We start from the raw sequence: 16,391 nt of genomic DNA, 5'->3' as shown, positions 1-16,391 counted from the left end.
TATAATGGTTCCTTTATCCAAAGTATTTGTCCAGCCTCCTGCAAATTGCAGAACAGAGAGCTCCTGAGTTAGAAGTGATTTTTGTCTTCTTCTATGAATGCCTCATTGCTTTGGGACCCATGTTTCCACAAGTCCTAGGGAGATGAATTCCACATCCTAATGATGCAGAGATATAATTGAATTTTGTTTGTTTTATCTACACGCTAATAATTTCATTTGATGCCCTCTACTTACCTTATGGGAGTGAGAGAGAAAGAGAACAATACCCTATTTCTCAGAGCAATCATGACTTTATGGATCTGATTTTTACTCCACTTTAGAAGTCTGTGGCTTTTGTGGGTTTTAGGCACAATATTAGTACATGGAAACATACAAATAATTCAAGATGTTTCTGGTTCTAATTAAGGCATTTTTCAGACTAAGATATGTTTTGCTGTGTAAATTAAATTAAATAGAATAGTGCTGTTATAACAGATGATTTTCCAGTGGTGTTGATTTCCTCACTTGTCACACAGTTCCTACTAAAACCTTTACTGCTTTCTCTTCCTTTCCCTACCATATATTTTTGTTGCACATGGAAAACTTTTTTAGCACTAGAATTCAGCAGTTTTGTAGAAGTATTGTGAAATATTGTAAATATATCCACCTCAATGTCTCTGCACAGAAAGAGAAACTTGTTCTGCCACAGAGCCTTTGTAGTGCTCGGTAGCTGAAAAGAAAAACAGGGAAGCATGGCCTTCCACGCTCCATACCATACTTTCACATCCATACCATACTTTCACATTTTCAAATTTTATTACGTTGCAAGGATTTGTTGTTCCTCTGCCAAGTAGCAGCAGGTTTTTAAGGCCTGCATGTCACATTTCTGTGTGGAGAAAAATCAATAGTGCAGGAGTATCATATTCCTTTAAGGGACTTTTTTAGTGTAGGTTTGTCCTTCAGCCCTTAAATAAGGAGAGGCCAGCAGAAGACAGGCTTTTCCCTTTTTCAGCTTTGGGCCAGAATACTGGACATACTGGGCTAGGTGCTCTTCTGGCTGAGGACATGACTGTTAGAATGACAAAAGGCACAATGCAGACTCTGCTGTTATACCCCACAATCTGTCATTACAAAAGGGAGCCAGCTTTGTAGCATACTTCAGGGGCCTGAGAGGTGATCCTTCCAACATTTTGTAAGGCTATGCCACAGCAGTGGAATTACTGCTCTAAGAGACAAGTGACATGACTTGCAGTTTTGCATGTCCTGTACAAAATAATTTCTCATGAAAGTTACGCCAGACTTCTTCAAATACCTGTGGGTAAAATTCTGATTCTTGTTTTAAAAGACTATTTTCTTTTAATTGAATAATTACCCAAATCTGCACTGGGAAGAAGACAGTGTTGCATCAGCTAGAGTACCTTACTTTTACTAAAAGGATTTTCTGAACAACTGAATGGTGTGTCTGACAACTTTTTTGTTCCATAGGGATCGATTCAGAACAATGGTGAATGTCTTGGGAGATGCCTTTGGTACAGGAGTAGTGGAGAAGCTCTCAAAAAAGGAGCTGGAGCAGATGGATGTCACCTCTGAAGTCAACATAGTCAATCCTTTTGCCTTGGAAACAGGAATACTTGATAATGATGAAACACAGGCCAAGAAATCTTACATCAATGGAGGCTTTGCTATAGATAAATCTGATACTATATCCTTTACACAGACATCCCAGTTCTAAATCCAATAGCTTTCAGATAAAACAGGAGCACTAAGCATGGCCATATGCAATATCTCAAAAAGCTAAAAGGAAATTGAGAATTAATTACATCTCACTTACATCTGATTTACCACACAGACTCTGATTCTCCTTACCAGTTCTGCCCCTTCTCATCTCCCTCAAAAGGTTGAACTCACCATTTTTAGTCCTTACTTATAGGCTGAAGAAAAAGGCAGTTGTAAAGTACTTTTTTTTTTGAATATATACTATTCCTGAGGCTGTGAAATGCCTCTCTGGAATCAGCATGCTCATAAATGGGTCATTAGCTGGGAACAGCCAAAATGTGTTTTACTCAGGAGTAGCACAGCATTTTACACATTACCACATCACAAAGTACCTGTATGAAATCCCTTTTTACATCCTTGCCTTCTAAACAGGTTGCACTGTAACTTGATCATTTGCCAAAATGCTAATTTCTGCAGCTGAGGGGATACTACTTGCGTGATTCAGGAAAAAAACAGACCAGAAGGGCCTTGAAATAAGTACATTTTACTGTGAATAGGGTTTAGTTTTTATTCAATTGTGAAATAATTAGTCACTGAAAGAGGTCCAGTATTTATGTAGCTAAGTTTCCTCATACCTTTCATGTAAGTGCCAGATGATGGTATTGGCCTTCAGATGTGAAATAAATTGCTCTGAGCTTGCTCTTCTGGCACTTGAAGAGCTTTTGTAAAGTTATACTTTACCTATTTAGGTCAACTTTGATGGCTTCCTCATACATTTCCATCAGAAACAGAATCCCATTTACTATTGTCCACTTATGATTTTAACAAAATATTAGTCAGCCCAAAAGTAAGAAGAGATCATGAAAACAAAAATGCAGAGTGCAAATTCTAAATGTTTCTTCCTTGCAATAAAAGCAGATAGATATATACATATATCAAGAATATAGGAATGAGACCTTTCTCATAGAAAGAAGCCACTTTCACTAAACTCCTTACACAGACTGGCTGGGTTTTTTTGGCTCTTTGGTTTAGTTTGTCAGTTGAACATGCAAGTTTATAGCTGCAACACCACTATAGTGCCAACCTGTCAGCTAAACTGTATCTTATGAACCATTTCTGGACCTAGAAAATCATGTCCTCAGGTGGCTTGCTGTAAGATAAGAAGCACCGAGAACTTCCTCATTAAAAAAATCTCCATTTTCTATAACATTTTATACAAGATTTTCATGGTGCAAAAATCACTCTCTCAAGGGAGGAGTTGCTGTAAGAATTTTTTTTTCTGCCTTGCACATTGAAGTAGTTTAGCCATTTTATATATAACTTAAACTGAAATTCATATATAGTTATTTCTTTGTGAATAAGCTTGTGGTAAGCATAAAATCACATTCATTTGCTAACAAAAAAACCTTCAAATACCTGCAGTGTTATATACTCGATTCAATCCTACACTTTTGTATTTAGACAGACCAGAAGTGTGCCAAAGAGACCTGATTAAGAAGAAAATATTTACTGTAGATTTTGATAAATTGCACCTTAAATTAATGAGACATAATACTGTATTTAAATTTAACATCAAAAACTATATGAAAATGTTAATCTAAGTATTGGTAAATTTATACATTAAAAAGAAAATGTACAGATTGAGTAAATCAGTCTTTTACGTTTGCAGAAATAGTATGAGACAGTCTTTATTTGTGCAGCTTTGCTTATGGGAGGAAACCAATTAGCCTACCAGTTTCCATGACTAGCCTATAATCTCTGCCTTGTCTTTAACCAGCTTTTTAAGTCACCCTTTTATGATCACTTTATTATTTAGTCACCCTGTTAATGATGTACTGTGAAAAGTGTTCCTAATGTGTTATAAATAAATAATTTCTCTCTTTACTCTTGTTTTAGCCTACTATCTTCTCCTTAAGAGTTCCTTTAGCTATAACAAGAAAACCAAACCCCAAGAAATTCAGGGTTTATGTTATTGTCTCTAGTGATTTAGCTGTAGTTTTGGCGAGAATTACTCTCTTCCTCCAATAAAATAGAAGCTTAAGAGCAGAGTGCTGAGATTGCAAGAAACCCCTCTAACTACAGATGACCTGGATTCGAAGTATGCTATTATTAAACACAGGCTAAGCAGGTGATTGTTTACCTATAACTTACTTATCTGGATCAGATTCAACTGAGCAGGTGTTGATGGTATTGTTTTGCCATCTACTCATCTACTACATCTACAACCAAGAGACCAAAGCATATGCTGAAGATCCTCTTAAGTCCGAGGATGCTTTTCTTGTCACAGTATTGCAAGTATGTACCTTCTACATATGTGGAAACACCCTGCTTCAGCAACATCTCCTCTTTTCCACAGTCTCCTGGTCTGGAAGATTTGAAGAGTGGCGAAGAATCAGTATTAGAAAGGCATCTTCAGATTTTGGCCCTTTACACCATGTCATTATGTTCTTGTAGGGGTTTTGGGGCTGCAGAAGCTTAGCACAAGATTGGACTCTGCATTTTGAATAGTGTTTGTGACTTTAATTTAATTTGACCTGGAGGACCAGGTTACCCACACACCATCCCTTCCAAAATACTCAGGGACTTTTAGTTGACTCAACTCTGAACAAGGAAAGCACTTGCACATAAACATACACAGGTCTGTCAACACACGCAGATCAGGTATATCAGATCCACAAGATCTAAAATTGCATAAAAACCACCATGACATATGCAATTCACTTGTTCTTTAATATTCTCTGATATGACCAGAAACTGACCAGTGGTGCATGGGCAGGGAGGAGGCAGCCAGTGGACCCCCATACTGGGACACCACAGGATCTCTGGCCTCATCCTGCCATCACCACACAAAACGCTTCTGCATCACTTGCCCCTCACAGGGTCAAGGTCTTAAAGGTGCCTGGTGACTCATGAGAACCCATAGCCTGGTGACCTGCCCCAGACCCATGCGGGCTCTTAGCCCCATCTCAGGGTACTGCTCCTAGCTGCAGACCTCCAGTGGAGATGGGGACTTCTGGGGACAAGGACCTCTGGGCACTGGTATAGGAGGGTTCCTGTGAGGTCAGGGACCTTCAGACTCTCAGGGGACATGCCATTCGACGGTCATGGGTGAGTGACATCCCCACACTGAAGTGGCCCTGTTCCCAGCTCCATGGCCCTCTACTCCCCCCAGAGGAACCTGTTGTAACAGGGTCAGGGCCAGGGTGTTAGAATCACTCACAAGTTTCTCACCAGAGGAGCTGGAGGACTTAATTAAAATTTGAGCTGTAAATCCTGGTTGTGTCAAAGCAGATCTTAGGCACAGCTGCATTCCCACTGCATGTCACCAGTGGCACAGGGACTAGTGGGAGCTCTGGAACTGAGCGTACTGGAAGCACAAGGATGGGGGAGCTGGGCTGGCTGCGCTAGGTAGGACATGCTTGCTGGCAGCCTAGGAGGGCATTCTCATTGTGTGTTCTCAGTGGGCACTGGTAGCACGGAGATGGGCTATACTGGGAGTCCTAGTGTAGCAGTACTGGCAGCACTGGGCTGAGGGTATCGGGACCACTGGGCCACACTGAGATGAAAGGCGCTGGGGGCAATAGGAGCAGTGTGTTTTGGGGTGTGGTTTAGAGGCTGGATGTGCTAGGCCAGGCATTTTGGGGGAGTATTTGTGGATATTTGTGGGCCACGGCCTGGTTTTGGGGACTGTTTGGGGTGCCTAAGGGTCATGGAGCAAAGGCTGTCCCACAGAATAGCTGTCCCCCTCCATGTCTGAGCACTGGAGGTGAAGGAGGTTTTGGAGTTCAATGTGATGCTGGAGTGGGAGTCCCCTCAGGATAACAGCAACTCCAAGGGCAACCACTACACTGTGCAGAAGGTGATGGGGAAATCCCTACCCAATGCCCCCCAATTGCCTCCCCTCAGAATCCCCAAATGATGCCTGGGTCCTCTTCTGGTTGTGAGGGGACAGCCTGAATGCCAGTGTTCCACTTCTGGCCTTGGGGGGAACCCCAGACACATGGATCTCCTCCTGGTTGCAGGGGGTCGCCCAGACACCATCCCATCCTTGTCCTGTGGGCCCATCTGAGCATCTGGGTCCTATCCGTAGACCATCTCAGGGAGGGCACACCAAAATCTGGATCTCTTTGGGGAGCTACCCAGATACATGTCCCCTCCTGCTTGTGGTGGGCACCCCAAATACCTGGGAGTTTTGTGTTTTGGGGTGCCACCTGTCCTCTGTCTCTGAGAGCCCAAAGAGGGAGCAGGTGTGGACAAAACCACCTTTCTTTGCTGCCCCCACATCCAGCTGCCTGGGTCTTTCCAGGATTTTGAGACTGAGCAGGGGGTCCCTAACTCAGGCCATGTGTCCCTGTGTGTGTGTCCAGGACTTCCTCTGAAGCACTCGAGTTCCAGCATGACCCGTGCTCGGCCCCGTGGCTCGAGGCACGGCGGCAGCTGAATCACTGCCCTCAACTGCGCTGTACCGGGGCAGCCCAAGGGGGGGCGACACTTGAGGGGACGGAGGGGGTCGGGAAACCCCCACTGCTGTCCCTCCCAGCCCAAGGTGGAATGTAGATGGACATCAAGGGGAGCAAGGGAATTTTGGGGTTCCTAACCACATGTTCCCCCAATCCAAGGTGGGGTGGCTGAAGAACAAGGGGCCATCAGGGAGGACCCCTTCAGCCAGGAGTCTCTGGCCCACCACAGCTGCAAACATGGGACTCCATGATCTGTAAGAAGTCCCTTCCGATCCGTAAGGGATCTTCCATGGCTCCGCGACAGCCGGCTGCCAGGGCCAGGCGTTACCTGGCAACAAGCGACACCACAAACACAGGGACCCGCGATTGGGGCTCTGGAAGGCAGAGAAAGAGGAGGAAGGAGGGTGCTGGCTGCCCACATTCCTAGCTGCAGCTTCCTTCCGAGCACGGAGGAAGGACAGGTGCTGTGTTTTCGGGCAGGGCAGCAGCCATGGCCTCAGGCAGCCTGTTTCAGCTGCTGGATGAAGCCATCGGGACGCCCGAAGTCAATGTCAACTTGGAGGCGCTCCGCAGACTGCTGAGGGTCATATTGGAACACCTGAGCCTGCTGGGTCTGCAGGACGTGATCCCCCAGGAGGGGGCCCAGGAATCCGCGCCCGCCCCGGGGCAGAGCCATCCCGCCGAGGCTTGGGCATGGGACACAGGGCAGCCTTCCCAGCCGCCGAGGGAGGATGAGCTGGAGGGGACCAGAAGCGGCTCTCCTGTCACCTCGGGGGCTGCCGACATGGGACAGATGGAGAAGACTGATGCCAAAGAGAGTGGCATCTCCAAGGTAGAGGCTTTTCCCACCCTCCAAGACGCCCCCTCCCGTGGGGTCTGTGCCCTTATATGAGGGTTTGGTTGAAGCCCAAGCTCTGAGCAGCATGTTGACTTTCATTGTGGGAAAGGGAGGGAGATTTGGAGAGAAAAATCTGGGTCTGAAACACTGCTCTGGGGGTGCCTTGGGTCCTTCCCATGTTGGGTCTTTTCCCGCTGAGCCAGGATGTGCCATAGGCTCCCCAGGGCAGGAGTGGGAGTCTCTGGGGAGCTGCTTGCCTGGGGCTCATCCCCACCACGTGTCTCTCCTAAGCCACTGCTCTCCCCCAGGAGTCCCACAAGGAGATGGCTGGGATTAAAGCCATGCAGATCAACATGGGAAAGGAAATCCAGAGGATCAAGGAGGCACTTGGCCAGGTGAGCTGCCACCATCAGCATGTTGCAGGTGGGAGACAGCAGCCAGTGACGTCTCTGTGCACTGGAGGTTCAGCTGCATCTGGCCATGCCAGATGAATGGAGGGTGCAACCCACAGTGCCCAGCTATCTGGCTGTGCCCCCAGGTGCAGGTAAAGGTCCTGCAGGTCCCCAGGGACCCTGCCATGAGGTTCATCCCCCTTGCCCACCTCTCCTAGACCACAGATCTCTGCAAGGATCTCTGTAAGGAGATCAGTGAGATGAAGGCCACACAGTCCCGCATGGGAGAAGGCATCCGGATGATCCAGGAAGCACTTGGCCAGGTGACCTGCTGCCTTTGGGAGGGAATTGGGCCCTCCCTGCCTCCCTTCCTCTCAAGATCTTGCCCTGCCACCCCTGCCCTGCATCCATGGGTGTCACCCACTGTGAAGGTCACTGGGAGGGAAGAGTAGGAAGGGTATCCTGTGAGGGAAGCATGGAAACTCAGCCTTGCCCACTAGGAGGCCCCCACCTCTACCTGCAGATCAACCTGGCAGTAGAGGTCACTGCCTGCCTCAGCCAAAGGGTTGCTGAGGCATTTTGAACTAAACAGCCCTGAAAAAAGGGAAAATGTGGAAAGAAAGAAAGTAAAGATCTACCAGTACTTGGCAGCCACAGCCCACCCAGGGTCTCTCTGGCTTGGGCACAAGCTCAGTTGTGGATGCTTCAGGGTTCTGATTGCAGTCCCTCTTCTCACTCCACTCCAGGGGAACCTCCAGGATGCTGCTGGCCAGCCACTGGTGCTCCAGGGCCAGCCTGCCTCTGCCAAGCCCTACACTTCAGACATGGACAAGCTGGGGCAGAGCCCTGGTAAGCAGAGCACCACTCCTGGGATGCAGACAGAGACCCCCAGTGCCCAAAGTGGCACCACTGTGACACAGCCTGCTTTCCAAGCAGGCCTTCCAACTATGGAGAGCATCCTCAGAGACCTATCTGAGCTCCAGGGTCAGATGTCCTCCCTGCAGAGTCTGGCCAGAGACCTGCAGGGTGAGAAGGAGAAGGTAAGCCCATATCAGTCCCTAAGGGGGCAGTAAGAATGCCAGGGGGAGTTGGCAGAGAAGAGGCAGGCAAAGGAGACCATGGAGTCCATGCTCTGACTCTGCCACTACCACCCTTCCCAGATCAGACAGCTGCAGGATGCCCTTGGAAAGCTGGCTGTGACTGTAGCCGAGTGCGACGTGGATGGCACCAAGGAGATCCCCCTACAGCTGGAGTAAGAGGATGGGGAGAGGATTTTGTATCCTACGGGGCTGCAGGGGAGCGGGGAGGTATGGAGTGTGGCAATCCAGGAGCATCAGATTTGGGGAGCAAAGCTCACCTCCCAAGTGGCCTTGTGGAGGTTCAGCCTGCCTTGTGCCCTCATCTTGTTGGCTAGGCCTGCACTGCGGGAGATTAAGCAGGAGCAGAAGGAGCTGAGACAGGAGCAGAATATTACCAAGGCCATACTGCAGCAGGTGATTACAGATGACCAGCTTCAGGATCAGGTGAGGTTTGGAGGCAGCACTCCAACTGTTGTATTGAATGGCAGGCTGCTCCTTGTGGGGTTCCTGGCCACACTCCCTGCCTGGTCAGGGCCATCTGGGCACCAGGTTCTGCTGGCTGCATCCATTCTATCTCAAAATCTATTCCTTCTCCCCTTTCTGCAGCTGAATGAGTTGAGGGCAATGATGGGGACTGGGAAGCAGCAGCAGGGAGAGTCACACACGGACAACAAGCTTGTGAGGAAGCTCCTACACCGCTGTGAAAGGCTCCAGCAGCAGGTGGACTCACTGGTGCCACAGCAGGTGCAGAGGTCACTGCCAGAGAAGACCCAGGTGGGCAGCTGGAAATATGGAGGGCTGTATCAGGACCCTCTGTCTGTGCTCACTGTAATGTAGAGCAGCCCCTTGCTACCCCCCAGCTTGGTTTGGACAGGTCAGCAGTATGGCAGGAAATTAAAGCCTTGATACAAATGTCCAGCTGGTACTGAGTGCTCATAGCCAAGTAACCCAGATCTGTCCTTGAGGGCAGCCAGATACCCCTTGCATGACACTATCTTGTCATCCTTCTCCCTGGAGCAGGAGGAGGAGCTGCTAAAGAGCATCCAGGCCACTGTTGTGCGGGTGGAAGGGGACTGCGAGCAGCTCAGCTACGTCACGGGGAGCCTCCGGGATGACCATCGCCAGCATCAGAGAGATATTGAGGTTGGTGGCTGGACCCCCAGAGGGTCAAAGTATCCCCCAGGCACACCGAGGCTGGTCTGATCACACAGAGGTCTGATCCCCTGCCCACCTGCTCGCAAGCCCTTTGTTGGTTCAAATGGCCTTTCCCAAAGAGCAGGGAGCCCTGGCTGGCCAGAACACAGCTCTGACCCTGCTGTGGTGTCATGAGATGCTTTTTGCATTGGAAGGCTCTGTTCCGGTCCCTGGAGGGTCTCGAGAAGAAAGCAGACAAGGAGGACCTGTTGCTGCTGGTATGGTCTTGAGAGGTCCATCTTCAGCCCAGGGGATCTTGGGCAGGGTGATAAATGCAATTTGCCCTTTGGGCATGCAATGGCAAACTGGCTGGATGGGGAAGGGGGAGGGTGTGAGTACTTCTAGATTGCCTGCAGATCCCTTGCCAGGTCACTCTGTCCATCTCTTTAAGTCCCTTTGACCCCATGGGGGTGATAGGGTAAGCAGGCCACACAGTCCTGAAAAGGGCACGATGGCCTCACAGGAATGTTTCTGCCTCTATCCCCAACACACAGAGGCTGGCCCTGCCTCTTGTACCTCTGCCCTGTCCCCACCGCTCTCCTGCCTTTCCTCCCTGCTAGAAAGTGGACAAAGCTGCCCTGGGCAGCAAAGTCAGTTGTGCCCATTTTGATGAAACCATGGAGCATCTGGAGGAGAGGATGCGGGAGTTGCTGAGACGGGTGCTAGGTCAGGAGCAGCGCTGGCAGGAGGCCCAGCAGCGGTTCAGTGATGCCCTGGACTCCAAGGTGAGGGGTGCCTTATTCTCACGGTACAAAACTGGCTCCCTGGGGGCTTTGCAGCCTGAGGCAGCCTCCCTCTGAGGTTTCCCTGTGGAAAAAAAAAAAAAAGCCTTCTCTGCTGGTTTTCCCTGTGGATTACCATGTTCCATCCTGGAGCAGCTGGTTAAGGGTATGCATCTGTCCATAGCTGGATCGCCTGGAGCTTGGGCCTTTCCAGAAGCAGCTAGAGGATAACTGGGCAAAGATCATTAAGGATCTCAAGGATGAGTTGACAGTAGAGATTGATGACGCTGCTGGAATTAAGAAGTGAGTGCAGGGGGATGGTACTGGCTTTGGCAACAGCACTGGCCTCATTCCTTCCTGTATGGTACCCTGGCATCAGAACAATGTAGCCAACAAACCGCAGGGATGCTGACAAAGCAGCTGCACCTTCTTCACCTATAAGTATCAGGTTCCCCACATCAAAGGAGGCACAAGAATGGGCATCTGCAAAACAGACTTGTGCAAACCAGAACTGGGGTGTGGGTGCAGAGGTTCAAGGATGGAGAACAGAGGGTTGTTTGCCTGGGCAGGGGTGCAACACATGGTGCCACAGGCCTCAGTCATGACCTGCCCACCTTGGCAAGATGGAGGGGAGTTGTGAGCACTGACAAGGCGATGACACCAGGGGAAGAGCTGGTTTGGATGGCAGTGTGGGTGCCTGCCCCCTTCCTATCATATCCCTGCCTGCTCTGGGCAGCTATGGGCCACAGACACAGTTCAGCAGTTCCAGTGCTGCCAAGGCAAGCTTATCTATTGTTCCCTTGGATGGGAAGAAAACCAGGCCCAACATGCCACAGCTCCCTGTGCAAACATTGAGGCTCCCTGCAGCAATGTGCCTGGCACCTGTTGCTGCCTGTGAGCTGCTGGCTGTGGGCATTGCAGCCCTGTCAGGAGCTCACCCAGCCCTTTCTCCCTTAGGCAGCTGCTGGTCCCTTTCAAGTGCCTGTCCTGTGACCGGCAGCTTAACATGCAGGTGCCTGGCCCGTGAGTAGCACCCAACACTGGTACATTGGGGGGCTGCGTGGGTGAGACAGGGATGGGTGTAGTTGTGCCCTGCTGCCTCAGGCACAGGGGTTTGACTCTGCTGAGGGGTCTGGGGGGCCTGACTCTGCTGAGCCCCCTCTGAAGCCATGTCTTTCAGATGTGGATTGTTCCCTCCAGGAACACCTCCCTGAGGGCAGCAGGCAGAGTGGTGATGTGGGGTACAAGTCTATGGGTTTTGGTGCTCTGCCCCAAGCTGGGGTGGCTTATTTGTCCCTTGTCACCCACCATTGTCACCCACCCATGGCTCCTGCCCTCCCCAGGCACATTGACACACTGCCGCTGATTCCATCGCTGCCCTGCAGCCATGCTGCACACCCCTCTACCAGCGCCACAGAGGAGCAAGCACAACAGCACAGTCACAGGTAGGGGACATAGGGACCCATCACTGGCCTCTGGTATGCAGGACAGTCCTGCCTTGGCAAGGGAGATCTCTGCCCTGAATGAGGGGAAAGGGGGCCAGGGGGCCTGGGCAGGGCAGGGTAGGGTAGGGGAGCAGAGGGTCAGCTGTACTTGCCCCAGGTGTCTGGGCTTTTAAAGCCCCTACCCCACTGCTCAAGCCCTGGTCTCAGTGGCACTGAAGCCAGATATTATCAGTTGTATCTTGTCTCAGCCTGACCTCAGGCTTGGTGGGGACTCAGCACAGTGGGACAGGCATGGGTTTCCTACAACAGTTGTTTGGGAGTCAGCAGGGACACACGTCAGTAGGGAGCACCCTCTGCCCCCCTCTCTGGCACAGTGGGATGAAGCTCAGTGCTGGACAATAAGCATCTCCATGCTCCATCCCTCAGGAAGCTGGTCAATAGCAAGTTCCTCAAGTCACAAAGCTGCAAGGGTCAGGACACATCCAATGCACCGCTCAAGGATGTCCTACACCTCTCCAAAAAGGTGGGGATGGTGAAGGGAAGAACATCAGGGAGGAACAAGGCTGGGAGAAAGATGCTGAGCATCTGAAAGCCACCCTACCTCAGTTTCCTCAAGGAAAGATGGGTGGGGAGTGTTGCTTGGGGATGCTGAATTGAGCCCTACATTGCAGCCAGCCATTCTCTCCTTCCCAGCCTAGCGTGACTGAGCTGCTGAGCACAGATGACTGCATGGATGAGGTGGAAAAGAGGGCACAGGATAAACTGGGTATGGCCTGTCAGGGCACCAGTGCTGGGGGGAGAGAGCACCAGCTGTTTGCTGGTGATGGGTGTGCAGGGCTCTGTCTGCACACCTGGGCAGGTGCCGGGAGGGTCTGGGGTCTGAGGCAGGCTGAGGAGAGGTGGAAGCAGGATGGAGGGGGGTGACTGGTGGATGGGACAACTGGTCCTTGGGTGTGTTCAAGACGGAGTGCAGTGTGGAGATGGCGCTGGCCAGTATGGGAAAACAGCCCATATGTTGGAGGGCAGGGGCCAGTACCCTGTCCCTGAGGTCTCTGGCCATGCCCCTGGGCTTCAAGGCGCTTACCTCTGTCCTTTGTCCCCAGGTCCCACCACCTTAGAAGAGGACCAGCCAGCTTCAGATGTCAAACACTGATCCTGGGCACTGCAAATCCAGTCCCCCTGGATGGAACTAGTAGCCAGGCAGCTAGATGTGACTGGATGCTCGGAGCCCTGCATGAAATAAAGGACCAGGATAGCTGCCCAAAGGGATTTCTTTTCAAGTTAATAAAAATATTTTAACCTGCTGTGTTTGAGATATTCTAAGCAAGACTGATTTCAAAACTAACCTCTCACTTCAGAGCTGCTACCCTAAAGCTGGACAGGAGCCACAGGGAAGGGCGAAGTTTTGCTGGGGACCAGGAGCAGTAGAGTTTGGGGTGAGGCCTCAGACTGGGTCATGTGGGTATGTGGGGGGTGTCCCTGAGACAGGTGGAGGGGCTGGGGGTGCCCCAACCCTTGGGCTGTGGGGGTGCAAAAGGTGTAGCCCCCCCACCCATGCTGCTGGCGCCCCTGAACTGAGCTTTGGCAAGGCTGCAGCAGCGCCACACATCTTGGGGGAACTTGAGATGAGCCCAAGAAGCACTGCTCCCTCTCCCGCATCAGGCTCAGGGCAGGGTTTAGTATCATCATCATCCATGATTTACACTTTGGGTGAGGAGTGAACTGGAGCACCTCCTCGTGGCCTGGAAACCAGAGTGCACCTTCCTGGCTCCTCCCAGGACACTGCATTTACAGCATTAATCTGGTCTTTACAGTGGGCTTGGACCTGCTTTGAACTATCAGTGTCCTCCTGCTTCTTGGCATCATTATTTTATATCACTTCAGCAGTCACATCAATCACTTCTGGTCAAACAAAAGTGCCGGTATAAAGAAGTTCATTCTTCCCCTGGGCTGGCTGTTGAGGACAGACTTGAGTGGTGAACTCTGGCCCTGACCCTGCAAAAGTGTGCAGGGGGAGCAGAGGTCATGGAGCTGGGTAGGGGCCCACCTCATCGTGGGTATGTCACCCACCCCTGACCTGCAACACTGCATGTCATCTGCGTGCCTCAGATCTCCCTGGCCTCCCTGGGTCCCCAGCCAGCCACAGAGGTCCCTTTCCCCCTAAGTCCTCAACTCCCCAGCCTAGCTGTCTTGGTTCTCACAGATCAATTTCTCCCTGAATATCCTCACCTCTGGCTGTCCTATTCCCTGGAGGGTCCCACCTGGGGCAACACTGCAGTGTAGCTCAAAACCACCTTGTTTAAGACACCAGTTCCAGGTTATGAGTGACACAACAAATCACTGAGCTCAACCAGTTTATTTAAAGACAAAGTTCAGTTCATACTTGTTTTTTGGAGTTTGGTGAGTTTTTGTGTGGAGGATTTGGGTGAGCAGCAAAGCACAGCTGGCTCACCATAGCTCCAGGGGGAAGCTCCTCTATGAGGGAAATTCAGGTCTAAGGCATGGGTGCATATAGAGTGACAATTTTACAGAATAGAAGGCAAAAAACTAAAAATTACCCAAAATTCAGATATTTTTTGCTCAACTCAGCTATCAGCTCTATTCATGCTGCTGAGGCCCTATAATGCGCTATAGCGTTTCATCGTATGTTTAAAAAGGCCTCTTTTAGCTTAAGTAAGCCCTCAGATGTAGGTTTTTGGAGGGGATTTTGAGCAATGAAGGGACTTGGAGGGAGAAACATCCTGCTTTGCTTCATTCTGGGGAGAAAAAGCCTCTTCTCAGAGTAGGAGAAATTATAAAATGGAAAAAATTAAATGAAATTATGAATTTTATCCCAACAAACTGGGTAAGAAATGGGGGAAAGGGCCCTGGAGTGGGGAACTGGGCAAACTGGTGACACATGAAAAACTAAAGCCTCCCCTCCCACCCAAGCAGCATATAAGTTAATTCTGGAAGGGCTTACAGATATTTTTGGAGCTGTTTCTTCCCCATGTCCACTGCTAGTGCTGAAAACAACAAGTCTTATTTTCACTAAAAGGGGACAGTCTTCTCAAAAACAAAGGAGTTGGGGGTTTATCAACCCCCCAAAAAAACAAAGGGGTTGGGGAGCACTTTCTCCTCAAGGCAGTAGTGCAGAGGCCGCCGTTTCTTTGACAAGTTCCTCTCTCATTTGGGGATTTCTTCCCTTTGGGCATTGTTTCGAGGTGGAAAATCCCCATCTTCCACAGTGCTAGCTGCTCCCTTGGGGAGAAGGCCCAAAATGGAGCAAACATACCCAAAACCAGAGGATTAAAAACACAGACCACCCCCCCCCCCCCCCGGTTGCACTAGAGCTGTATTTTCTGCCTTCTGGACGTAACAAGCTGCTGATTTTTAAAACTGCCTTTTGATCTCCATTTTTATAAGCACCCATCAACACCAACAAATTATTAACAGTTGATAAGAAGTCGAACAGTTGTAAACCCACTCCCAAAATCCACCTCTTTCCGCTTACAATGGACTTCAGTGAGGAGCAGGAGAAGATTAACACTCCCACCATCGTGGAGGGCCTGCAGTCCTCACTCAGGTTTGCCCCTCCATGCCTGCTGCACTTCCCTTGGATGCACAGTTCGCACTTGGTCTGATCCTGAGGTGTCAGTGGAAGAGGAGCAGCATGGGGAGAAGCAGGAGGCAGTGGCTAAAACTCCCCCTGGGAATGTTCATCCTCAAGCCCCAAATCCCTGCAAAATGCACCCTGGGCTCCAGCTTTGTGGAAAAAACTTTGACTCCTGTGGGAAAAAAAAAAAAAAAAAACAAAACTTTCAGCAACTCCCCTCTTTCATGGGCTGGTATGAGGTGTGCCTGTCACACCAGGAGGGTTTTGGGGTCCAAGGGTCCATGGTGGCAGGGCTGCAAGGTGCATCTGCTGGCTCTGCTCAAGGAGTGGGGGCTGTGCACCCTCCACACCCAACCATCTGCCGCCCATCTGCTGACAGGATGCTGTTGAGCTGCCCTTGAGCAAAAGAGGCTGTTTTCCTTGCCACCCCAATGCCAGAGAGCCAGCTGTGGGGCTATTGAGTTACATAAAAAGGCAGGGGGGTTTGGGTTTTTTTGTATGGACTTTCAAATTAAATATCCATAAAGCTTTTCAGACAAAAAATGGATGGAGTGTTGCAAGCTCATCTGTTGGAGCAGCATGCTGCAAAGAAGTGCTTTGCTTTATACATCACTGGACCTTGTCTTTCAAGGAAAGACCAACTTCACCATGAGCCAAACAGGGAAAAAACTAATTATAAAACTGGACTGTAATGTGGGTTTAGCTGTGACCTGTATTTTGTCAGGGCCCTTGTCTAAAATTCAGGTCCCAAAGATAAAAGTTGCTGCCTTTCCTGGTAGTTTCTCCTCTTCCTCAGACCAAGCTGAAGACTGCATGTGGATGGGGAGGCAATTCTGGCAGCAAAGGAGTGACTGGGACTGCAAGAGGCAGAGACCTGCCCAGTCCTGTCTGGGCTTGCTGATAACAGCACTTTATTCCATGGCTGAACCCTAACAACAACCTTCTGCTGCTTCAAGATACCAGTTCATTTA

The 16,391-nt window shown here is 50.0% G+C and overlaps 2 protein-coding genes across 4 annotated transcripts in view; both read left to right on the top strand.

Moving 5' to 3' along the window:
• Nucleotides 1–3,579, top strand: part of SLC1A1 (solute carrier family 1 member 1) — a 50,083-nt gene extending 46,504 nt beyond the window's left edge. The window contains exon 12 of the mRNA XM_066569830.1: nt 1,465–3,579. Within this exon, the coding sequence (XP_066425927.1) occupies nt 1,465–1,711 (247 nt within the window). The 3' untranslated portion in view covers nt 1,712–3,579. The remainder of the gene's footprint in view (nt 1–1,464) is intronic.
• Nucleotides 3,580–6,557: 2,978 nt separating this feature from the next.
• Nucleotides 6,558–13,129, top strand: LOC136569068 (glutamine-rich protein 2-like). Of its 3 annotated transcripts, XM_066569347.1 has the most exons (16): nt 6,558–6,987; nt 7,302–7,388; nt 7,604–7,708; nt 8,132–8,425; nt 8,546–8,637; nt 8,800–8,908; nt 9,071–9,238; nt 9,485–9,607; nt 9,814–9,876; nt 10,219–10,383; nt 10,565–10,683; nt 11,338–11,403; nt 11,724–11,825; nt 12,252–12,348; nt 12,519–12,591; nt 12,929–13,129. In XM_066569347.1, exons 1-16 carry the CDS (start codon nt 6,646–6,648, stop codon nt 12,976–12,978), a joined length of 2,055 nt encoding a protein of 684 aa, XP_066425444.1. In that variant the 5' UTR covers nt 6,558–6,645; the 3' UTR covers nt 12,979–13,129. The 3 variants fall into 3 exon arrangements, 2 of the variants coding, with proteins under 2 accessions (XP_066425444.1, XP_066425446.1); XR_010785311.1 differs by lacking the exon at nt 12,252–12,348 and having other exon boundaries at nt 12,929–12,958; XM_066569349.1 differs by lacking the exons at nt 12,252–12,348; nt 12,929–13,129 and having other exon boundaries at nt 12,519–12,625.
• The last annotated feature ends 3,262 nt before the right edge of the window (nt 13,130–16,391 follow it).

The sequence above is a fragment of the Molothrus aeneus genome, chromosome Z, assembly GCF_037042795.1.
Source record: "Molothrus aeneus isolate 106 chromosome Z, BPBGC_Maene_1.0, whole genome shotgun sequence".
Classification (NCBI taxonomy): Eukaryota; Metazoa; Chordata; class Aves; order Passeriformes; family Icteridae; genus Molothrus; species Molothrus aeneus.
Note: the sequence above shows the minus strand (reverse complement) of the source record. Positions and strands in the feature narration are given on the sequence as shown.